This window comes from Podarcis filfolensis (genome assembly GCF_964270895.1).
Source record: "Podarcis filfolensis genome assembly, chromosome: 8".
NCBI classification, from domain to species: Eukaryota; Metazoa; Chordata; class Lepidosauria; order Squamata; family Lacertidae; genus Podarcis; species Podarcis filfolensis.
In genome coordinates, this window is record NC_139611.1 from 1,495,018 (window position 1) to 1,519,316 (window position 24,299).

Here is a 24,299-nt window from a genome sequence, read left to right on the forward strand (position 1 = left end):
CCCTCTGCACCCAGAGGGAGCCTTGCAATCTTAGTACAGTCGTACCTTGGAAGTCAAACAGAATCCGTTCTGGAAGTCCGTTTGACTTCCAAAACGTTCGAAAACCAAACTGCAGCTTCTGGTTGGCTGAAAGAAGCATCAGAAGCTGCGGAAGCCCCATCGGACGTTCAGGTTCCAAAAAAAATTGTTTGCAAACAGGAACAATAACTTCCGGGTTTGTGGTGTTTGGGAGCCAAAACGTCCGAGTTCCAGGGCATTCGGGATCCAAAGTATGACTGTAGTTACAAACAGAGAATCAACAACAGAGGATCCAGCAACAGGGGCATCATTGTATCAGATCCTTTAATAGAAGGGACCAGCGTTCGAAACCAACCAGGCACCAGACGTGTTTTGCTACTGGTGTGGGTCCAATTGCAACTACATGGAGATTTCTGAGCGCCAGGTTGGCAACCAGTTTAAAAACCTCTGCCTTAGTTCATAGTTAATACCATTTCCATTTCCCCTGTGTGCTTTTTTTCCTTTTTGAATACTGGGACAAGTGAATTGTAAGGGCAAGCTACAGTCAAGCAATGCAGTTGAGATCACAGAATCATAGAGTTGGAAGGGACTCTGAGGGTCATCTAGTCCAACCCCCTGGTGAACAGACATTCCATTGTGGCAACCACAACCTAGATTTAAGGTGCCATTTGGCACCTAGCCTATATATCTGAGCTTCTAACACCAGAAGGGATGTGTGTAAACAGGACATCAACCAAAAAGAGATTGCTAGAAGAGAATGCCTGATGAAATTCTCACATGCACCTTTAAGAAATTAATGTTTTCTTAACCATTAATCTTCGCATAAGTTGCCATAGGAAACAGAAAAGGAATAGCGGATTCAAAATGCTGCTCAACCTTGAAGCATACTGGGTAGACCTTGTATCACTCATTATTTCTCAGCCTCAGCTACCAGACAATATTACAGTGGTACTTCTGGTTACGTACTTAATTCGTTCTGGAGGTCCGTTCTTAACCTGAAACTGTTCTTAACCTGAGGTACCACTTTAGCTAATGGGGCCTCCCGCTACCGCCGCACCACTGCTGCGCGATTTCTGTTCTCATCCTGAAGCAAAGTTCTTAACCCGAGGTACTATTTCTGGGTTAGCAGAGTCTGTAACCTGAAGCGTCTGTAACCTGAAGCGTCTGTAACTCGAGGTACCACTGTATAATGGATGTAAAACTAGATAATCCCCTTCTACACCACTTCCTGCCAACCTAGTAGTTCGAAAGCACGTCAAAGTGCAAGTAGATAAATAGGTACCGCTCCGGCAGGAAGGTAAACGGCATTTCCATGCACTGCTCTGGTTCGCCAGAAGCAGTTTAGTCATGCTGGCCACATGTATGCCGGCTCCCTTGGCCAGTAAAGCGAGATGAGCGCCGCAATCCCAGAGTCGTCCACAACTGGACCTAACAGTCAGGGGTCCCTTTACCTTTACCTTACACCACCTTTACTCTTTGGAAGAAGGGTAATGTTTCCAAAAGGAATGGGTGCATTAATGAGAGTGGACAACTCATTACCACTGTAAGAACAGTCAGGAAGAATGCTCTCATGTCAAAAGCAACCCAAACTACTACAAATGAGATCAACAGGGAGAACAGCTACTATGACAAACTTTATAGACTTCCTCTGGCCTTCACCAATGCTACTTGCTACACTGGATCATGTAGTATCTTTTTCCTGTATCCCAATATTTAAGATTTCCAAGATGACAAGTTTGTAGCATTATTGACTAACAGTGTTTACTCTATGTATCAACTGAGTTAGACAATGGTCACCGTTGCTACCTTAGTAACGTATTCACATCACAACCACAGATTTCAAACTTTTATCTACCAAGACCAAATGAGGTTGGCAGACTATCTGAAACAGTCAACAAAATTAAGATTGACAGGACATCGTTTAAAAGTTATTGGTGCTACACTTTACTTTTCATTTGCAAATAACCAATGTCTGCTTCATTTCTAATGAAGTATCTCTTAATCCGAGGTACCACTCTATTTCTATACTTAAGATATATATAATATCTAAATCTTGTATAACTGCAATGTTCAACATGATTTTCCAAAGCCCACAAAAGCTAGGAACAGGGGCTACTTTAAAGACAGAAACTTCCTGTCTTAGAAGAATGACAATATGTGATATCAACAATAAATTATATAGTCACAGACCTGGCAATATAACTGAGTCACAAAATCCCCAGCTTTTTCCTCATCCCATGTGCTAAGTTCACTACAGTAAGTTACACACGGCAATCAAAGCTCTTAATCACATCACTGTCAAATAGGCAGGCCAATGCTATTCTCACTCTATAGAAGGTGAACCAAGGCCAACAGCCAAATACTTGTCATCCAACCAGCTTGTGGCTTAGCAAGAATGTGAACTCTAGTCTGCCAGCTCTCTTCACTAGACATGTCACTGTCTGCCTTGTCATCCAAGATCAATTGGAATTACATTTATGGGCCCTTAGGTATCTCTAGACTTTCTAGTGTATACCAGCACTTAAAACTTTCAGCTGTTACTACCACATTGCGTTCCCAGTAATCTAATCTTCCTCCCAATTAGGAGAAATGGTAGCTCAGGACTAGCTGATAGAATAAAGTACCTACCAGGTTTTTACTAGCAATAACAAATTTTGAGAAAGGAGGGAAAACAGTGCAACATAAAACTTGGTACACCATCGAAGAAAATAGTCAATTCAGAAAGTAAAACTACAACTTTGAAATTTGCTATGCTGGCAAGTGACCTGTTTCATCCAGCAGTCCAGAGACATGGTAACAGGAATGTAAGAAGGGCCTGCTGGATCAGGCCAATGGCTCCTCTAACCCAGCAACCTGCTCTCACAGTGACCAACCAGGGGAGCTGAGCATAAGAGCACTCTCAATAACAGGCATTGAGAAGCTTACTGCCTCTGAATCTATTTGAATCTATTGATCTATTTAGTGGCAAAGCAAGAAGGTAGAGCCCATTCTGAAGGAGGGAGTTGTAATATTAACTGAAAAGTCAGATGATACAGCATAAACAAATTAATTTCTAATGTTAGTTATCTTTTGGCTTTCCCAAACTTAGTATCAGGACAAGTGTTGATTTTAATGTAACAAATAAGAGGTCTCTATGATTATCACATTGATTACATCAACAGCTACTCATTCTTTAACATACAAACCCCACCTTCCCATTTCCAAAGTTGCTTAAAAGCAGCTTCCCTCACTCTTTCCCAGTGAGGACAAAACTTGAGAGGACATGGAAGGTCTTAACAATAAATTCAATACTGTGTATTTGGGAAAGAAAGTATACTGAAGTTATGAGGTATAGGATCCTAAACCTCATGTACATTATCTGGGAGAAGTTAAGATGAAGCATATCAACTCCACCCCAACTTAGCTGGCCTTACGTGAGTGTAAATAGCTTACCCAGCTCATGGACTGAAGAAAAACCCTGCTGGGGAAAGTAACACCAGTGTACAGGGCAAAAGGGGGCATGTCAAGGGTGGGGAAAGCAGTTCATGGAGGAGGAGGAGGAGGAGGAGGAGGAGGAGGAGGAGGAGGAGGAGGAGGTATAAACTATGGTTTGCTGCATCCTCACTATCTTCATTCACTGGCCCTACACACAGAGCTCTGTGTAACTTACACTGCCAAAAATGCAAGTGTAAATTTAATTCACCCATTGGAAGAGGATAAAAGCCCCCCACCAACCAGGAGCAGTTAACATGCAGCTTAAGGAGAGACACCACATATCTGTCTCCCTGCGAATCTGCCTGTTTAAAATTGATCTGCTCTCCTCCAAACAAAATACCCAATGCTTGGAAAGAATAATCTATGCACCATAAAATGCACAAGGCATATCTGTAGTGCTTTTAATAATGCTGCTTAAAACTGACAGAGCAAAACTGCCTTCTCTTAGTAATCCTTACAATAGACCTATGAGGTAAACTGGCATTACCCCCCCCTCGACACACACATATTGCAAATTGAAAGATGAGGGATAAGGCCTTGCCTAAAGCCACTTGGGAGTTCAGAACTTAGTTAACAAACCAACACATTTACAAGTTACTTTTGTAAAAGTAATGTGGAGCACTGAATCTCCCATTCAGCACCCAAGAGCTGGTTAGCAAGTGGTTCTTACCTTATCTTTTTCATGTGGAAGGAGAGATACTGGAGGAAGACAAGAAAGAGATTCACAGCTCTCTTTCCCATCTGCATTTGTGGCTGCTTTAGTATTGAGTTGGTACAGAGGTCCATCTTTAAGGAGTCGCCCATGGCCAATTGCCCGCTTGACAGCCAATCGCAATTGCTGGTGAAAGGTGGAAGGGGCACTGCTTGCAAATAGAGCTGACACATCCTTCTGCCCTTTCAAAAAGCGTTCAATGTTCTTCAAGGATGAGCCACTGGACTCTGCCAAGCCCTCAACTGCCCGTTTAATCAGTTTATTCCAGTCCACGTTTGGTTTACCATCCAACTTTCCATGGTTTCGTGGTTTGGGAAGTGCTATTCGCCCAGGGTTATCAGGATCCTTATAGGAATTAAGTCCCTTATTGGAAACCTTTAATATGGTCCCATCTTTAACACTCAGTTCCAATTGCTCCAGAACCGTTTTTCGATCCAAACCATGGGACGAAGACACAGCATTGCATATCCTCTCTTCTGAAGGGCGCTGTTTTTGCTTCTTGACCTTTTTAATTGCCTCCAAAATCCACTCCGTGTACAGCGGGTTAGCGAGTTTTACCATGATGAAGACTTCTGTATATCCATAGAGTCGTTATCCCTTATCCCTATACTGAAGGAGTTTCACAGAATGAGAAAACAGATGATCGGAGGATAGGGACCAGTTAACCATAGCATACACGTTGTTTGCCCCAAATTCCTTTTTCAAACATAAGATTTCCTATTTTCCATTTAAAAATATATATCCTGTTAGGAACCAATTCATATTTTCCAATGCCCCCCTCCAAAAAAAGCAGCAGGTGTATCATACAGGTGAGACGAATTCAGCACATCTCATTCCAGCTCTTTACATTCCCAATCTGGTACACAAGTAAATAAAATTGTAAGCCTGAAAGAAAGAAAAAAGAGAAAACAGAGTTATTTGACTTTTTAACAAGCAGCTCCTAACTGTAAAGTTTTGCTAGCCCCTCAGCACAACAGCGTCAGCATAGCTGTGTTAAAAAAGGGAAATTTGTCCAAGAATATTTGGTCTAAAAAAAAATCTGAAAGCAATTAAAGATTTGGCATTTAAAATGGCAATGTATTTGGCCAATTCTTCAACAAGTCTGGACTTGAAGCAAAACACCATTTAGAAGGCACTAACCACCAAAAGAACTGAGGCAAAATCCTCCAAAGGTAGAGAAGAAAATCGCATAGAAAAGCCAGATCATTCCATCTCCTCACCCAGGAAAGAGACTTGCAGGATTACTACAAGAAAGCAAGCTGGTTGGACAAGTCACCATCATTTGGGGGGAAAAGAAGGTAAGTTGGGAGGGGCAAAGGCAACTGCCTAACAAGAAAGCTGCAGAAGCCCATCTAGCCCAACCTTTCACAGCAGTCGGGCCAACCCAACACCTACATGAAGGTTGCAGCTACGCTACTTTCTGAAGGTATACAGCCCTACCACCTGCTCAAGCGGAGCATGGTTGGGGTCTGGTCAGGGCCTGAGTGGCAATCACATGTATCCCACCTCAGGCTCCAAGATGCAAGGGAACAAACTTTAAAACTCCCTTAACTTGCAAGGGATGTACAGAAGAACTATGGCGTAATGCACTGCACGCCTTGAGCCCAAAAATAAGCCAGAATGCCGCCTACCCTAACTTTACGGGATAAAGTTTTTACCCTCTTTAGAGTCCCTTTTTTGTTTTTGTTTTTAAGTTTGCAAGGGGCGCTCAGATCTGAACACCGCAAGATCTGGGTGGCCGCGAAGCCTAAGGAAGCGCCGCGCATCTTCCGAAGTCGGGAAAAGGAAAAGTCGCTCGCATCCGTGCGTGTGTTTCAAAAAAGCAACAATAAACAACTGGCCGCCAGAGCGAGCAAGGAAAGGCGTTATGTAAGGAGAAGCAGCAGCAGCGGCGGCGGCGGCGTAAGTTGGGTCCGGAGGCGGCGGGCCGTCTCCGTCCTTCGGCCGCTTCTCTCCTCTCGCACTTTCAGGCCCCGGGCAAGGAGGAGGCAGCGGGCCCAGCCGCCTCGCCCGCGGCGCGGTCCCCGACGGCGAAGCGCGGCCCAAGCCGAGGAGGCCTCGCCCGAGGCGGCCCGGATGCCAAGCGGCGGCGCTCCGGCCCCGCGGCGGCCTCGCCGGCTAGGCCCGCCCGCCTGCTCGCTCTGGCGCCGCCGAGGCCGACTTGGCCTGCACCTGCCGCCGGCGGGCGGGCGGGCGCCGAGGGAGGCGGCCAGGCAGGCAGGCGAGGCCGCGGCTGGGCCTGGCGCGGCGAGCCTGGGCCGGGCCGGAGCAGGCCGCGGCCGGGCCTGGCGCGAGGAGCCCGCCCGATGCCCGCCCGCCCGCCCGCCCGCGCAGCCTCTCGCTCCCTCGGCTTCTCCCCGCCTCCGCCTCCTCCTGCTTCGCCTCTCGCCGCCGCCGCCGCCGCCGCCCGGCTCGGAGCCGCCCGCCCGCCCTCGCCCTCCGCCCGCCGGAGAGGCGCCGCGGCCGCCGCTGCTTACCGGGGCCTACGCGAGGCGGAGCCCAGGAGCCTGAGGCCGGACGGCGGCGAAGACCCAAACTGACACGGCGGCCATCTTGGGTCCGGAGCTGGGCGGGGGGCGGCGCGGCGCGCAGCGGAACAGCCGAGGGGGCGGAGCCGCGGCGGCGCGGGGAGGGGAGCCGGGCCGCGGAACGGCCGAGCCCGGGAAACGCAGGGCGCGTGCGCGCCGCCGCCGCCGCCGCCCAGAGACGCGCAGCCCTGGCCGGGCGAGGGAAGCTGAGGCGGGACCGGGCGCCCGGCTGGGAAAGGGAAACTACGGTTCCCAAGGGCGCCGCTCGGGGACCCCAGTCGAAGGGCGCGAGGAGGGCTTCTGCCCCGAGGAAACCAGAGCCAGACCATGTTCTTTGGGGCTGAAGCCGTGCTTTTGGGGGGGCGGGGGACGCAGATCCCTAAACATGTTTGAATCAGTAGGAAACCGAGAGCAGCCCTCAACGTGGCCTGAAGGCATCTCCAGCCCGGGCTTCCTCGGAAACGGCGCTCGCCCTGCAGGATCCATCCGCCCAGCCAGCCCTGCAGTCGTGGACTTGGGAAGAAGGCCTCTCGGAGCGCGTGCAGAGTGCATCTCCTTCTCTCTCCCCTGGGCAGACCACAGCCAAGCCCCGGAAAAAGACGGAGCTGCTCATGCAGGCTTCCAGCCCTCACTGCTGATTTTAGAAACTGAGCACTGGGAATAATCATCACCTCTTATTTTGTACTACTAATGTATTATTAGTAACTGCATAAATATGCCATGAAAGGGATACAGGCAAAGAAGCCACAGTTTTTGCTTGACTGTACAGTTTAAACAAAAAGAGCATTGAGAGGTAATAACTGACCTGTTTGTGTTTGTTAGCTGACCCAAGCCAGCACTTTAAATTTGGGGATTGGGAGATGAGATCCATGGTGAAGTTCAAAGGATAGGTCATGAATACATTTAAACTGCATTATGAGCAGGGAGGGGGGAGAACAAGAACATTTGTTGTGGTCATTTTCCATATCCCCCCTTCATAATAAGTATTGAAATATGTTTTCAGCACACTTCAAAATCAACTTCTTTTGATGTAATGGGATTTTTGGAGTCCTAAGTGTAGTGTGGTAATTAGCATGTTGGACTGGGGCCTGGGAGACCAGGGTTCAAATCCCCCTCTCACCCATGAACCGCACTGGGCATGACCGTGGATCAGGCCCCGTCTCTCAGCCTGATCCACCTCTCAGGGTTGTTGTGAGAATAACATGGAGAAGGGGAGAAGTGTGTACAACACCCCAAGCTCCTCGGGAGAGCCAGTGTGGTGTAGTGGTTAAGAGCGGTAGTCTCGTAATCTGGGGAACCGGGTTCCCGTCTCCGCTCCTCCACATGCAGCTGCTGGGTGACCTTGGGCCAGTCACATTTCTTTCTTTTTTTAAAAAAAAATATTTTTTATTAACAGACCAATCAAATCAAATCACATAAATTCCGAATTACAGATCCTAGTTTTAAATTTTTGTTGGGGGTACCCATATTTCAAGTTCCGAAACGGATCCAATCCTCTTGTTGCTGCTGCTTTAAAAGTCCACAAATCTGTCCAAATAATGTTCACAATTCTGTCCAATCCTTTCTTGCTGTTTTCCACATCTCTTCTAGTTGTTTTCATATATTTTTCCTTTCTCTTTGTCTTTGTGGCCTCTGATAGTCTCCATAAGCGGGTTGAAACAAATTTGTATTCCTGTGTGGATTTTTCCGTTCATCCAAGGGTCATATTTCAGACATCTACCATATTTCATCGCTTCCATAAAGAAAAACATTATTGCTGTCTACTCGTTAACTTTTCACAGGTCTGTCCCCTCTTTCTCAGTCCTCGAGGAGGTTCTATCAGGAATCCAATATGAAAACAAAGTTACTCCTCACCATCATGAATCTTTCGACAGGACCTGTCAAAATGGCGACTCCCTTTTTGTTGTTGCGCCATCAAAAGCCCTTGTTCTTTTTCTCAATCTCACAAGCCAAACTTTTGGTAGTAAATCATTTCCACACAGTTTTTAATCATCCTGCTTAGGTCAGTAATGCGACGGTTCTTTTGGGGGAGGGGTTATTGATTAATCACATAGAAGAAAAGAAAAAAAGTTTCCCCCCCCCCCATCCAGTCCCGCTCCGGCATACTAAACCTGGTGTATTTTCTTCATGTCGTAGTCCATTAAATCATTTCACAGAGGTCACTTCAGTTAGCAGTCTTCACTCCCGTTCTTCACTTGAAATATGTGCATTTGCTTCTTTTCCAATTATATATTTCGAGCTGATGCAAACCAGTGACAAATCAGAAAAATCAGAGACAGCGTCCGGGAAAGCCGGAGCCACCCGAGGGCTTTGTGCCTAGTGCCCTCACCCCCTTCTTTCAAATCTGGGGGTGAATTATGGACACAGCAGGCAAGGCAGCGTTCCCCATTCCCTTGGGGCAACGAAGGGAGGCTGCATACTCCCATATCAGCTTCTTAATTACCTCATGTGGGTCGGAGAGATGTTATTGTTGGCCATCTTCCAATGCGCCCCCTGGTGCCCCCCCGGGCCAGTCACACTTCTTTGAAGTCTCTCAGCCCCACTCACCTCACAGAGTGTTTGTTGTGGGGGAGGAAGGGAAAGGAGAATGTTAGCCGCTTTGAGACTCCTTCGGGTAGTGATAAAGAGGGATATCAAATCCAAACTCTCGGACGAGGAGTGGGATATAAAATTTAATAATAAAAATAAAAATAATAATACTGAATGCACAGTAGTGTGTATGTGACCCAGTGACTTGCCCAGATTACAGGAGCCGCTGAATAAATGAGAATCAAGAGAGATGGTGCATGATGGACACAGGAAAAGCAAAGGACTTCACGGGGAGCAACTTTGCAGCAGACGTTAAATTTCTGAAAGCAGAGAAAACAGCACATTTAACATTAATGCTCTAACCCTAAGCATAATTTCTCTAAAGTACAGTAGGTCCTACTGGTTTTGATGGTGTTAGCTTTCTTCTAAGTATGCGCAGGATTGCAGCATTGTACAATTTTCAGTTTATGGTTCAACTAAAACTTGCATGTGGAAGTGCCTTTCTTTCAAGTAACCACAGGAATCCAGCAATGAGGGTGCAAGGGGCTTATCTTGGGAGGGTGGGATTTCTCCCTCCTCACCCACTCCTCTGCCAACCCCAATGCAACCTCCGAGTGATCCTGTGTAGGGTTGGGCTATACAGATGCATCCCCTAACCACTGGAAACCAATATCCATTTGTTTCAAGGCAAGTAATGATTTGCATTCAGCCCATTGCCTTTTTTTGTGTTCAGGAAGCCTATAAAGTCCTTTCAGCAATCACTGAGAAATCAGAAGAGGGGAGGAGGGGTCATAGTGGGGAAAATAGTCATAGCCTTGTTTCCCATTACAGTATCAGCAAATTCAGCTGCTGTGAATAGCAGGATGGCAGCCAAAACAGAATTATAGAGAAGTAAGCGGGAGGAATCGGCTTGCTCAAAAATATTTAGGGGAAAGAACTCTAAAGGGACACAAACACACAAAAGCAGCCCTGTGAGGAATGATTGTGCCAGCCTTTGCTAACCTGGTGCCCCCCCCCCGATGTCCTGGCTGTGGCTTATCAGAGTTGTAGTCCAAAACATCTGGAGGGCACCAGGTTGGTAAAGGCTGCAATGAGCTCATTGACTACAGAATGCTGATTGTCAGCATGGAGGACAGAGAGAAAAAAGGGGAAGGGGGATCAATAGAGTATCCTGGAAAAAGGCGAGTCGGGCCAGTTAGAACCTTGAATAGGGAACACCCCACCTTGCTACAGAGTCCACTTTTTGAGACCTAAATTTAAACTGGGGAGTATCCAGCTGAAAGGTGAGTTTGGTACTTTGCATGCAGAAGATCCCAGGTTCATGCTTCAGCCAAAATGGAGGCCAGGTAGCAAGGATCGTCTTCCCAAGACACGGAAGAGCCAGTGCCTGCCAGAAGAGTAGGCCAGGCTGAGCCAGATGGAGCCGTGGTCTGACTCCCAAGTTCCTTGTTCGGCACAAAGGATATACCCATAATTTTTCACTAAAAGTGTGGTTTGTTTGTTTATTTATACTATTTCTTATAATTAAACCATCACTTCCACCTGAAGTTAACCCCAAACAATCCATTTCACCTCATTTAGTGTCTAATTGGATGCATGTTTATGATGCCTGTTGGCACGCACGCCAGCCTGTTCTCCCCCTCTCTGGTCATCTCTCAACCTCGCCTCCCTCACTGGGTTGTTCTGTGCATAAAAAATGAAGGAGAGAACCATGAATTCAGCCTTGAGCTCCTTGGAGGAAAGGCAGGATATAAATGTAATAGATAAGCATCTGTTCTCCCAAATATGTATGTGCGCAACTGAAGCCTCAAATTGGGGGCAGGGTCATTGGGTGTTTCTGCAGCTCAGCCAACTTACCTATTCTTATAAGCATAGCTTAAGCAAACATTCCTAGCTGCAAAGGACAGCTATAAAATGGGGAGTTATCATGTCTCTGCCTACGGGCCATACAAGATAGTGTCTATAGCTATGGATGGGCAAATCTAACAATTTTGGTTTTGCTCAGTTTCTCACTTTTTCAATCTTAAATTCAGTTCTCCATATTTTTGCATCAGTTTGCTATTGTTTTTTTAAAAAAACCTCTCATGAAAATTAATCAGCATTTCAGTGCAAATTTCCCCTAATTTTTGCATGCTGTTTTCACTAATATATGCATTTTCTATAGTGTGTGCATTTTTTTAAACTCAAGACTTGTAAACAGCATTGCAAAATTCGGATAAATAAAAAAAATTGAAAGATTGTGGTGTTTTGGTTTGTGTATCACTGAGGAGAGTGCAAATTAGTTAAGTTCACCTTTAAATGTAAAATTAACCAATAAACTGAAACTGACATGGGGAGAAACAGAAGAAGATGCTCCCCTTTATCACATACACAGCCCAACAAAACAATGACAATAATCCACCAACAGCATACAAATCAATATGGCTAACCTGATCCAAAACACCCACCCACCCCACTCACACATGAAAACAAAGATCACCACAGCCAATCACAAACAAACAACCACACCCTAGGCCAACCCCAACCTCTCTCACCACCAAAGGAACACAAGTGAACAGCAGAGAACCTGCACAAGCAACGCTGACACCAAACCCTACATACATTAAGCAAAATAGAAACGTTGCCACCCGACCCCACCCATCTTCCCCCCCCTAATGTCTCAACAAATGAAACTGATTTGTAAAAATGTTACATGGAAAAAATACAAGAGACATTACACATACTTCTGTAAAACAAGAAAATATTTTTTTTTTTTAAAGTTCACCTTTAAATGTGAACTCAATTGAAATTTTCCCCTATATGTATATTGTAAACCTTATCACTACAATCTATGGCATTGAGTCTTGTGAATCAGGTTTGCGTCTGGGGTGCCACAAAGGCCTGTGAAAGAGCTGTGGTCTCCTTGCTTGATTTCTTTGTGGAAGCAAAAAACAGACTCATGTTTTACCAGTAAGTATGTAGGGTAGCAGAGAAGGTTCAAATGCAATTAAAAGGACATTTATTTGTAGGAAATCAGATCAGTCGGCATTCCAATATGAAAAAAAGCATTCAAAAAAAAAGCACTGTACCACTTGGGAGTAGGGTTCAGAGTTCTAAAGAGTAAAAATCTGTGCTGATATGGAAGGCCCTTGTGATGGGATGCTGGATGCTATGATCCTATACATGACTGTGGCCTGATGGGAAGTCTTGCTCTTAAGCTTTGCTCCTGCACATAATGCTGCGCAAACCGTTCTAAGCTGAAACATTCCTAGAATGTTCAGTTCACATTGAGTTCGTACCTGACTTGTTCTTAATGCATAGTTGACCACATCTACGGATGAATGCTATATCAATCACTAGTAAAAGTTTAATAAGGAGGTTTTCACGCCTGTCTAGTTCTGTGCTCCCTTTCCCAGCCTTTAATCTATTGGTGATTAATGCCTATATGCAACCTTTGCTTTGTACTTGTGTTAACCAATCAGCAATAAGCACATATGTGGCAATGCTGTAATATTCAATAAAAGAGGCTCCTTGAGACTTGCTCAGGAGATGCCTCCCAGATGACACTCGCTACCTGTCTGTCGTTATTTCAACCTCAGTGAATCCTCACTACAGTCTTTCCACACATTTACTCATCTCCTCTGGGCACAGTCCTCACCAACATGCAGAGCAGGAGGTGGGCGACTATTCCTCCTGTTCTTCTCCACTGCCAGCTCTGGTACCCCTGCAACCACCTCTGAGGTACAGCGTCTCTGTTATCCATTCCCAGAGAGTTTGTCGCTTTCTCCACCAAGCCCATGGCTGCTCTTCTAATTGACCAGAGATGGCCATTTCTGTGCAGCATGCAAACTCCTAACCTGATTCTATGCATATTTACTCAAAAGTAATCTCCACAGACTTTCAAGCAGGGAGGGGGAACCTTTGCCACTCCAGATGTTGTTGGACTCACATCAGCTCCAGACAGCCTATGGCCAGGGAGGAGGATGGAGGTGGTTCTCCAACACCATCTAGAAGGTGTGTACAAGGCGGGGCACTTAAAAACTCTTTCTGAGGCAGGAAAACCCAGCATGGAGAAAACTTTTAAGCTCTCTGCCTTCCTTACTGGGCTCTGGGAAGGTCCTGCATGGGTCCTGGAGGCCTTCACGAGATCCTGTGATATCTTGCACAGCCCCACAATATCTTGTGAAAGCCTCCAGAGCCCATGCAAGAACTCCCCAGAGCCCAGGAAGCAGCACAGAGAGCTTGAAAGTGCTTTCCATGCTGGGTTTTCCTGCCATGGAAATAACTTTTTAGTTCTCCACCTTGTGCAATTGCATGCTGGCCAGCTGCCAAGCATGTAAAACTGTAGTCACACAAGTTAAATGCATGCAAGTCAACTGTACCAACAGGGCAGGTGTGCAGATAGCTGAATGTGCATGCCTTGTTTCTTAAAAGAATTCCCCATCCAGGGACAACAGCAAATTATTTTTAAACAAAAAACACACCCTTTTGCTGTTTTCTGGATTTGTGCAAAGCATTCCGGGGCATGCCAGAAATCAAAGCATAGCTGGAAAAGAAATGAAAGCAGTTTTGAATTCTCAGCACACACCTTTTAGATTGCTGTGCAATGTCTGGTGTAGGAATTTTTAAAGCAGCTTGCTTGTACAGTTTTAAAGTTTTGTGCAAATCTGAGGGATCAAAAGTTGTAGCAGGGGAATATAATAGTTATGACCGTGGCAAGGGTCGGGGAATGAAAGCACTGAGGAAGTTGTAGCTGTGGAAAGGGGAGAAGTAGAAAGTAATTATTGATTCACCCATCCAAAAAGCAAAAGCAAATCATTGGCAATCCCAAGAGGGGTAGTTTGGAGCCTGATTTCCTGAAATTTATCAGATTACAGGTGAATCTGAATTTACAGGGGGAAAGCATCAAGGCTGGTGTTGCTTGAGGGTATGGACTACAAAAATCAAATAGGACTGCAAATAGCTGAACACAGAGAGCAAACTCTGGTTTGCAGAAGTGCTGAGGCTCTTCCACAAGATTCCCCTTCACCTGAAGCACAGAGTGTGGCAGCCAAAGAGACTCCTTTCAGTGGTGGTCTCCAACCATGGGATGTTCTCCCTAGAGAGGCTCACCTGGGCCCTTCAGTGACATCTTTCTTGTTTCACCTAGGCCCTTTTTTATAACTTCTAAGAGTTTTAATATCTTAAAGCTGACATTATTGTTTTAGATTCAGGTAGGTAGCTGTGTTGGTCCGATGCAGTTGAAATAAATAAATAAATAAATAAAAAATTGTCCAGTAGCACCTTAGAGACCAACTAAGTTTGTTCTGGGTATAAGCTTTCATGTGCATGCACACTTCTCTATTGCGGCAGCATTTTAGACCTTTTATCCTTTTTATCCCATCTGATCTTCTCTAGTATTATTTAAGTTGTGTTGTATGTTTCCTGGAGAGGCACTTTATAAATTTATTAAGGCACTTTATAAATGTCAAATTCATGCAGTTGTCTTGTCTCCAACTCTGAAATCACAGTGGGTATATAAGGAAGGGGCTTCTTGTTGTGTCACTCGTGTTATTAATTAATTAATATATTAATAAATGTCCTGCTGATATGCTAATATGACTTCTAAGCAGGTTACAACTATAACATCAATTGCTGTAGTCATACATAATTAAAACACAGAATAACAGTTCCCCTGGGGAATTAAAGCATCCTTAATTAAAATATACAATAAAACAAGCAAAGAAAAGTATAACAATTTAAAAAGTTAAAGCAATAAAACCAGAAGTTCAGTTTAGGAGAATGCTTGCCTAAACTGATGCCGTTTCAGGAGCTGGTGGAATGCCAATAGTGATGGGGCCTCTCGTGTTTCAGCAGGGAGAGCATTCCACAACCCTGGTGCCACCAGTGAAAAAGCCCAGCTCCATGGTAATGCAAGAGCTGGGGCAAAACTAACCAGATTTCATTATGGATCATAGTGCACTTGCAGGACAGTGGAGGGGAAGACAGTTTTTCAGGTTAGCTGGTCCAGAGTTAATTCACGCTTTGTAAGTTAAAGAACCTTAAAACTGGCTTGGTGGCTGATAGGCATGTGCCTGAGAAGCAGCACTACTCCCCACTTGGGCTGTGGCGTTCTGCACCAACAAGAGCCCCTGAACCAAATGCAGAGGAAGCCCCATGTAGAGCAGAATACAATAGGCCAGATGTGAGGTTACCAGTGCTCACACACAATTTGAATGGCAATGCCCATCAAGTTTGGACAGGGGCAGTGTGACAAAAAAGTTGGTTTTGCTGGACCAGTTGGATAAAAAAAAAAGTCTTTTCTTTCTTTCCCTGCCAGCAAATGGTTAATGAACTGCAGCCTCTGATTGGCCGTGGTTCCAGGAGGGAGAGTTTAAAAGGAGAGGATTTGAGAGAGGTTGGCTGAGTAGGTTGGTTAAGAGGGTTGGAATAGAAGTTGGAGAGGTTGGGAGATAGGTAGGGAGACAGGTTGAGGTAGAAAGAGTGAATGCGAGAAAGAGTTGTTTCTGGGAAATGAAAAAACAACTTCCACTCTGAGTGCATTGTGAAGGACAGAGTGTGGTGTCCTGTAGGAGGAATAGACCAGAAATTTTACTGGGAGGCAGAGGCTGAGCCAGGAGAAGTAGGAGCTGGAAAGAAACAGCCTCCATGGGACTCAAATCTAGTCCAGAGGGGAGAGAATCTTCTAAGGAAAAGAAGAAACTCTCAAACCCAGTGAAAAGAGGGGTGTGTGGAGACCCCTTGGGTCTATTGCTTAAGGTACCTCAGGAGCAGGATTGTTAAAGGGGGTGGATAACTGAAAGAAAGTTATAGGAACCAAACCTATAACGCAAAAACAACTGAGGACAAATTAAAGTGTAATCGTACTGTATGCTTGAAGTAACCTAAGTTTAATCAATTTGAGTTATATGCTATCTTGCCTTAAATAAATCTTTATTGTTTATTTAAAGAAAACCTGTCTGAGACTCCAACTTACTAAATATCCCCTCACAAAGGTCCCCCGCAGGATACTCTGGGCTAGCATTTTAAGAGGAAAGGAAAAGAAACCTTCACATAAAGCATTTAAAAACCATATTGTCAGGAAAGCATTGTTTAATGTTTGGACAAGATATAAAGACTTACTGGAGAATAAAACCCCAAGGTGGTTGTCACCAATGGAAGCAAAGGCACTGAAAAAGTCCAATATGGAGGCCAAATGGCCAAAATATTGGGAAATATTGGAACAAGAAGGAGACAAATTGAAATTGCAGAGTTTCGATAAATTAAAAGACAAGGTGCGAGATTGGCTTCATTATTTTCAAATAAGAGAGGCCTATAATTCGGATAAAAAATTAGGCTTCCAGGTGGAAAAATCAAAATTGGAAACTGAATTGTTAGAACCCAAAACTAAAACACTTTCAAGAATGTATAACTTGCTGCTAAAATGGAACACGCAGGATGAAACAGTTAAATCTGCTACGATTAAATGGGCACAAGATGTCGGTCATAACATTATGTTTGCTGACTGGGAACAGTTGTGGACCACAGGTATGAAATTTACGGCATGTAATGCCCTAAGAGAGAATATTATGAAAATGATATACAGGTGGTACATGACACCAGTCAAGCTTGCAAAAATCTATCATTTGCCCGATAATAAATGTTGGAAGTGTAAAGAAAATGAAGGAACATTCTTTCACCTTTGGTGGACGTGCCCAAAGATTAAGGCTTTCTGGGAGATGATTTATAATGAAATGAAAAAAAGTATTTAAATATACATTCCTTAAGAAGCCAGAGGCCTTTCTTTTGGGCATGGTCGGCCAATTGGTGCCAAAGAAGGACAGAACTTTCTTTATGTATGCAACAACAGCAGCAAGAATTCTCATCGCAAAGTATTGGAAGACACAAGAGCTACCCACCCTGGAAGAGTGGCAGATGAAGCTGATGGACTATATGGAATTGGCGGAAATGACTGGCAGAATCCGAGACCTGGGAGAAGAGTTGGTGGAAGAAGACTGGAAGAAATTTAAAGACTATCTTCAGAAATACTGTAAAATTAATGAATGTTAAAATTATGCTTGGATTGGTAATAAGTGGTAATTAGTTACAAAAGTTAATAAGATTATGTAAAAAATGTATTGATAAATGGTTGAAAATACCGAGGTATAATATGTTATGGCACAAAGTTAAGATATTTGAAAAAGGGTAAGAATTTGCTGAATTAAGTATGTAAATGGGAACACAAAAGGGGGGAGGTGTGAGGAGGTCAAGGATATAAGCATATGAATTTGAGGATATTGAGAAAAATGGACTTGTTTTATTCTTTTTTAAATTTCTTTTTTTTAATTAGCTGTTTTTTGTGTATTTTTTGTGTTTTCTTTTTTGTAATGTCTATTTTTATCTGTGGTTTTTTTATTATGTGAATCTTTATTTTTCTCTTTTGTAAAACTCTAATAAAAATTTATTTAAAAAAAAAAGGAAAAGAAACCTTCAGTTAAAGGGTTGTTCAGTGAGGTAGGGGCAATTTATCTAAGTGAGAGCGGGCCCAACGGTGTGAGAGGGAAAAATGCCGCTGCGCCCGCCACAGGCAGCCCCCCCCCAAGTATTTTATGGGGGCAGAAGGGACCTCGGTCCCCAAGAGTTGACTGCTATGCCAACACGCCTGCCACAATGGCCAAATTATCCCTGTCTAGGAAAGGGCACAGTTGGCGCATCAGCTGAAGTTGATGACAGTCACATCACAGAGGCCCCCTTGGTCTCCATTATCCAATGTCACCACTAAACTACACACCTGTTATGTGAGAAGGAGGGCAATCCCATCTGGAACAGGAAGACTTTCCACCTCTTTGCCCGGGAAAATTTGGTTGGTTCAGACACCCAGATAAAGCAGAACTATCTTGTAATGCTCTTGTCAAGAGCTTGTATGCATCTCTGCTCTTTTTCTTTCTTTCTTTTTAAATAATTTTTATTTATTTTATTTTCTCATAACAAATATCCAGTATCATTACTTAAGATTCATTTTCCAATTTCCCCCCTCCCTGTGACTTCCCCCAACTTCCATTTCTGGATTATTACATCAAATGCTACATTCTGCTGTTTGTACATAATACTATGTTATCACCTGTTATATTTCTTGTTCTCTGTAAATAAAATTGTATATGTTTATTTAAATCTTGCCAACGAGCCCATGTTTGTTTGTTTTTTTGTTTCTGCAAATAAGTTGTAAAAGGTTCCCATTCTTTTCCAAAGTCACTATTGTCCTTTTCACACAGTTTATCCATTAACTTTGATAACTCTGCATAGTTCATCAGCTTTCCTTGCCATTGTTCTTTTGATGGTATTTCTCCAGTCTTCCAATTCTGTGCTATTAAAATTCTTGCTGCTGTTGTAGCATACATAAATAATGTCCGATTTTCTTTTGGCAATTCTTGTCCTAAAATACCCAACAGAAAGGCTTCTGGTTTTTTAACAAAGGTTATTTTGAACATTTTTTTTCAGTTCATTGTATATCATTTCCCCCCCAAAAAATGTATGATCTTGCAATCCCACCACATATGGTAAAATGTACCTTCCCCTTCTTTACATCTCCAACAATTCTTTTGTTCTATTTTATATATTTTTGCAAGTTTTAATGGTGCAATATACCACCTATAAATCATTTTCATGTAATTCTCTTTCAACAATATGCAATCCATAAATTTCAAGTTCACTTTCCAAAGCCTTATCCAATCCTCAAATTGTATGTTGTGACCTAAATCCTGTGCCCACTTAATCATTACTGATTTGACTTCCTGATCTTTAGTTTCCCATTCCAACAGAATATTATACGCCTTCTTTAATAATTTGGAATTATCATCTATGATATCCTTTTGGAATTTGGAAAGTGTGTAAGTGAATCCTCTTATTATCTTCTTTGAAGATTTAATTTAATTACCTGTAGTGCAACCAGCTCTGAAAATGTTCCTTTATCTCATCATAATCTTTCCATTTCAACTTTCCTTCTTGTTCTATTAGTAAATCTCTGTACGTTGGCCATGTTCCTTTCATTGTTGACATTTTAAATGATAATGCTTCAATGGGTGATAGCCACCACGAGGTTTTGGATTCCAGTAATTCTTTGTATTTTCCCCATACCTTTATTAAGGACTTTCTAATTATATGATTGTGGAATCCTTTGTGTACTTTTGCTTTCCCATACCACAAATATGCGTGCCAACCAAATCTGTTATCATGTCCTTCTAACTCTATTGTCTCTTCTTTTTCCAATTTGATCCAATCCCGAATGCAAGTAAGGAATGCTGCTTCGTAATAAATTTTAAAATCTGGAAGAGAAAAGCCTCCTTTTTCTTTTAGATCTGTAAGTATTTTATGCTTTATTCTTGGCCTTTTCCCACTCCAGATAAATTTTGAAATATCTTTTTGCCATTTTTTTAAGCAGGCATTGTTACAGTGGTACCTCAGGTTACATACGCTTCAGGTTACATACGCTTCAGGTTACAGACTTCGCTAACCCAGAAATAGTGCTTCAGGTTAAGAACTTTGCTTCAGGATGAGAACAGAAATCGTGCTCTGGTAGCGCAGCGGCAGCAGGAGGCCCCATTAGCTAAAATGGTGGTTCAGGTTAAGAACAGTTTCAGGTTAAGAACAGACCTCCAGAACGAATTAAGTACTTAACCCGAGGTACCACTGTACCTATTATCGGTATTGTCTGAAAGGGGAACAACATTTTGGGCAATACATTCATTTTAATTGCTGCAATTCTTCCTAAAAGGGAAAAGTTCATCCTGTTCCATATTTCTAAATTCCTTTTTATTTCATTCCAAATTTTTTCGTAATTATCTTTGTAGATATTAAGATTCTTTGTCGTGAACCATATTCTGAAGTATTTTACCTTTTTATGAATTTCTATGTCTATAAGTTCGGATAACTCTTTTCTGATTCTTTAAGATTTTTGTCTAACAATTTAGTTTTGTTTTTATTGAGTTTAAACCCTGCCACCTGTCCGAACTTTTGAAATTTTTCAATAACTCTAGGAAGAGAATTCTTGTCCGCGAAGGCTTTCAATTTGTGCTCATTTTTCTTTATTTTTAATAAATAAATAAATAAATAAAGCAAAACCTTTTCCTTGATCAAATGAATGGAGAATCCTTTCCACACTCGAGAGCTTTGAGTACTGGAATTTATTCTCATCTAAGTCTGGATTAGCCTGACTAAGAATTCTGTTTTACCCAGCATTGTTCTAGAATTCTGAGAAATCAAAAAATCAGTGCCATTTTGAAATTCAGTGGTTAAATTCAGTGCAGTTTGAAAGATTCAGTCTGCCATCTTGATTCAAAATGGCATCTAATTGGATCCAAACTATGGCTGCATATATTTCAAACACATCTGTAGGAGTGTTGTTGGCTGATCCCTAAGTTGGGGAGGTTCATTTGACAAGAAACCAATCCTTTTGTGTCATTGGCCCAATAGTGTTGGCTGCTCTGCCAACAGAGATTCTGTAGGCGCTGTCTGTTTCTGATGAAAAAGGCTTATGCAGGCAATTAAGAATACATCATCATCATCATTATTAATTTTATTTCTATACCACTTTATATTTTTAAGAAAAATCTCAAAGCGGTTTACAGCATATTAAAACATCAATAAAACAATCCAGAATTAAACATTTCTGAAGAAAGTCAAATATAAAGTATACAGTCAAAGCCACATAATTAACAGAAAACTAAAATACTATCTTAAAGATGTCAAAATAAAACATTACAAAGGAGGTCAACTACAGAATACATATTTAAAACAAAGTTAACCCAAAAAACTTAAACATTTCAAAAGAAAAAAACATTGCTAAATGAAGTCAAATATAAAATACACATTTAAAACAGCATAGTTAACAAAAGAATAAAATATTATCATAAGCATGACACGGCTGTTTGGCAGGCACAAAAAGATGGGGCAGAAGAATCCAGTAATTAGGATTGGTTGCCAGGCATAGTGCTGTTCCTCCGGCCTCACGAGGAGCCTCTTCAGGGGGGCTGGTGAGTGTGTCCCCCCAGGCCAGGTGGAAAGGGCCTTGCAGGGAGCAGCCTTCACCACTCACAGCCAGGTGATCATCCTTTCAGAATAGCTGATTTCTGATTTTGTCCTTTTTCCATTTTTTAATTGTATGGTTTTATGCACAATTGTTGTAAACTGCTCTGATATTATTTTTTATGAATAACAGTGTATAGAGATTTTTATAAATAATTAAAATAATATTTCTAAAATATATAGTAGAAATATCTATAATACCAAGGGCTCTAATCACTTCCCACTAACCTGAGAGGGAGGAGAAAGTGCAGTTGCTTTGGACTTGCTTAAGAAATGAAAGCAGCTTGCTTGGTCTCCATCTGCAAACAGAAGATGTCAGTGCAGCACAGCAAGAGTTAATGTAAATGACAGGCCACAACTTCAGGGCACCAGCTGCTTTTGCATCAGATTCACAATCCCCTGGGGTCTCTTAACTGCTTCATAAACCTGGTCTTTGTGGATGCAATGCCTTGCACCATTAGCATTTTGGGGATGTGCTGGTGTTATATGTGCCCCAGCAGACACACAAACAAAAAGGGCTGGGGGGGGGGCTTTCTCAATGTTGCTTTCCTCTCCCATTTTGTCCCACAACCTGTCAGAAATGAAGGAAAGGTCATCCCCACAACACCATTCAGGAATTACTTAGGGGTAGAGGTATGCAACCAGACTTGACTGATTATTTGGGGCTTTCCGGACTGGGGGTAGGAAAGGCAGTAATTGCAGGGTGGGGGTGGGGAGAGACATGACAGACATAATTAAAATTATGTATGCTATGGAGAAAGTGAGTTTTTCTCCCTCTCTGATAAAACCAGAACTCTCAGTCAGTGAGTGAAGCTCAGCACCAGATGATTCTTGCAGCACAGAGTGACTTCAGTTTATGTGCCACGGTTAAGCTGTGGAATAGGCTGCTGTAACATGTGGCGATGACCATCATCGTGGGTGTCCTCAAAGCTAGGAACCTTTGGCTCTTCTGATGTTGCTGAACTACAACTCAGGATGGTGGGAGTTGCAGTTCAGCAACATCAGGAGGGCCAAAGGTTCCCCAAAATCATTTTAAACAAATCCTGATGAGATGGAAGTGCTGGCGGGTGGAGTTTCCTGTGCCCAGGCATTGACAAAATTACTTGTTCTTAATGGGGTTTAAGGAGCAGCTCCATGCATTGGCGCTTGTCCTGGATCTATCATCGCTTGAGGCAAGGGCTGCCAGGTCAGAAGCACTCCAGACCCAGAGGAGACCTCAAGGCAGCTCAGGGATATCACAGGGGGCTTTTTCTCCTCAGCCACCATGTCCTTTTTGTGACATCACAGACAGTTTGCAGCCAATGGCTACAGCTGGAGAGACATCAGCACCATCTCCTCAGCACTGATTTATTGTTTATTTCTCACCCAGCCCACTCCCCAGGCGTACTGATACTGGGGGTGCTGTGGGGGACACACACTATAAAACTCAGGTATTTGATTTTCCGTAAGATGGAATTTACACTACTGTACAGCCAGATGTAGAATCATAGAATCATAGAATCATAGAATCATAGAGTTGGAAGAGACCACAAGGGCCATCGAGTCCAACCCCCTGCCAAGCAGGAAACACCATCAGAGCACTCCTGACATATGGTTGTCAAGCCTCTGCTTAAAGACCTCCAAAGAAGGAGACTCCACCACACTCCTTGGCAGCAAATTCCACTGTCGAACAGCTCTTACTGTCAGAAAGTTCTTCCTAATGTTTAGGTGGAATCTTCTTTCTTGTAGTTTGGATCCATTGCTCCGTGTCCGCTTCTCTGGAGCAACAGAAAACAACCTTTCTCCCTCCTCTATGTGACATCCTTTATATATTTGAACATGGCTATCATATCACCCCTTAACCTCCTCTTCTCCAGGCTAAACATGCCCAGCTCCCTTAGCCGTTCCTCATAAGGCATCGTTTCCAGGCCTTTGACCATTTTGGTTGCCCTCCTCTGGACACGTTCCAGTTTGTCAATGTCCTTCTTGAATGGTGGTGCCCAGAACTGGACACAGTACTCCAGGTGAGGTCTGACCAGAGCAGAATACAGTGGCACTATTACTTCCCTTGATCTAGATGCTATACTCCTATTGATGCAGCCCAGAATTGCATTGGCTTTTTTAGCTGCCGCGTCACACTGTTGGCTCATGTCAAGTTTGTGGTCAACCAAGACTCCTAGATCCTTTTCACATGTAGTGCTCTCAAGCCAGGTGTCACCCATCTTGTATTTGTGCCTCTCATTTTTTTTGCCCAAGTGCAATACTTTACATTTCTCCCTGTTAAAATTCATCTTGTTTGTTTTGGCCCAGTTCTCTAATCTGTTAAGGTCGTTTTGAAGTGTGATCCTGTCCTCTGGGGTGTTAGCCACCCCTCCCAGTTTGGTGTCATCTGCAAATTTGATCAGGATGCCCTTGAGTCCATCATCCAAGTCGTTGATAAAGATGTTGAATAAGACCGGGCCCAAGACAGAACCCTGTGGCACCCCACTAGTCACTCTTCTCCAGGATGAAGAGGAACCATTGATGAGCACCCTTTGGGTTCGGTCAGTCAGCCAGTTACAAATCCACTGAGTGGTAGCATAGTCAAGACCGCATTTTACCAGCTTCTTTACAAGAATATCATGGGGCACCTTGTCAAATGCCTTGCTGAAATCAAGGTAGGCTACATCCACTGCGTTCCCTTCATCTACCAGGCTTGTAATTCTGTCAAAAAACGAGATCAGGTTCGTCTGACATGACTTATTTTTCAGAAATCCATGCTGACTATTGGTGATCACAGCATTCCTTTCTAGGTGCTCACAGACTGTTTGCTTAATGATCTGCTCCAGAATCTTCCCTGGTATTGATGTCAGACTGACTGGGCGGTAATTATTTGGGTCCTCTCTTTTCCCCTTTTTGAAAATAGGGACAACATGTGCCCTCCTCCAGTCTGCCGGGACTTCGCCTGTTCTCCAGGAATTCTCAAAGATGACTGCCAGTGGTTCTGAGATCACATCTGCCAGTTCTTTTAATACTCTTGG

General features: G+C 43.4%; 1 protein-coding gene and 2 long non-coding RNA genes across 3 annotated transcripts in view; all 3 read right to left on the reverse strand.

Annotated features, from left to right (window-relative positions):
* Positions 1–6,814, reverse strand: part of KAT6A (lysine acetyltransferase 6A) — a 92,066-nt gene extending 85,252 nt beyond the window's left edge. The window contains exons 1-2 of the mRNA XM_083629166.1: positions 6,682–6,814; positions 4,163–5,089 (exon numbers count right to left, since the gene is read on the reverse strand). Of these exons, the coding sequence (XP_083485292.1) occupies positions 4,163–4,765 (603 nt within the window). The 5' untranslated portion in view covers positions 4,766–5,089; positions 6,682–6,814. The remainder of the gene's footprint in view (positions 1–4,162; positions 5,090–6,681) is intronic.
* Positions 6,815–9,289: 2,475 nt separating this feature from the next.
* Positions 9,290–22,720, reverse strand: LOC310769921. Its single transcript, XR_014551850.1, has 5 exons — positions 22,404–22,720; positions 21,529–21,599; positions 18,341–18,652; positions 10,834–10,944; positions 9,290–9,581 (listed from the first exon to the last, which is right to left on the reverse strand). It is a non-coding gene; the product is annotated as an uncharacterized lncRNA (long non-coding RNA).
* On the reverse strand, positions 15,539–18,334 carry LOC310769949. Its single transcript, XR_014551883.1, has 2 exons — positions 17,708–18,334; positions 15,539–16,287 (listed from the first exon to the last, which is right to left on the reverse strand). It is a non-coding gene; the product is annotated as an uncharacterized lncRNA (long non-coding RNA).
* Positions 22,721–24,299: the final 1,579 nt, after the last annotated feature.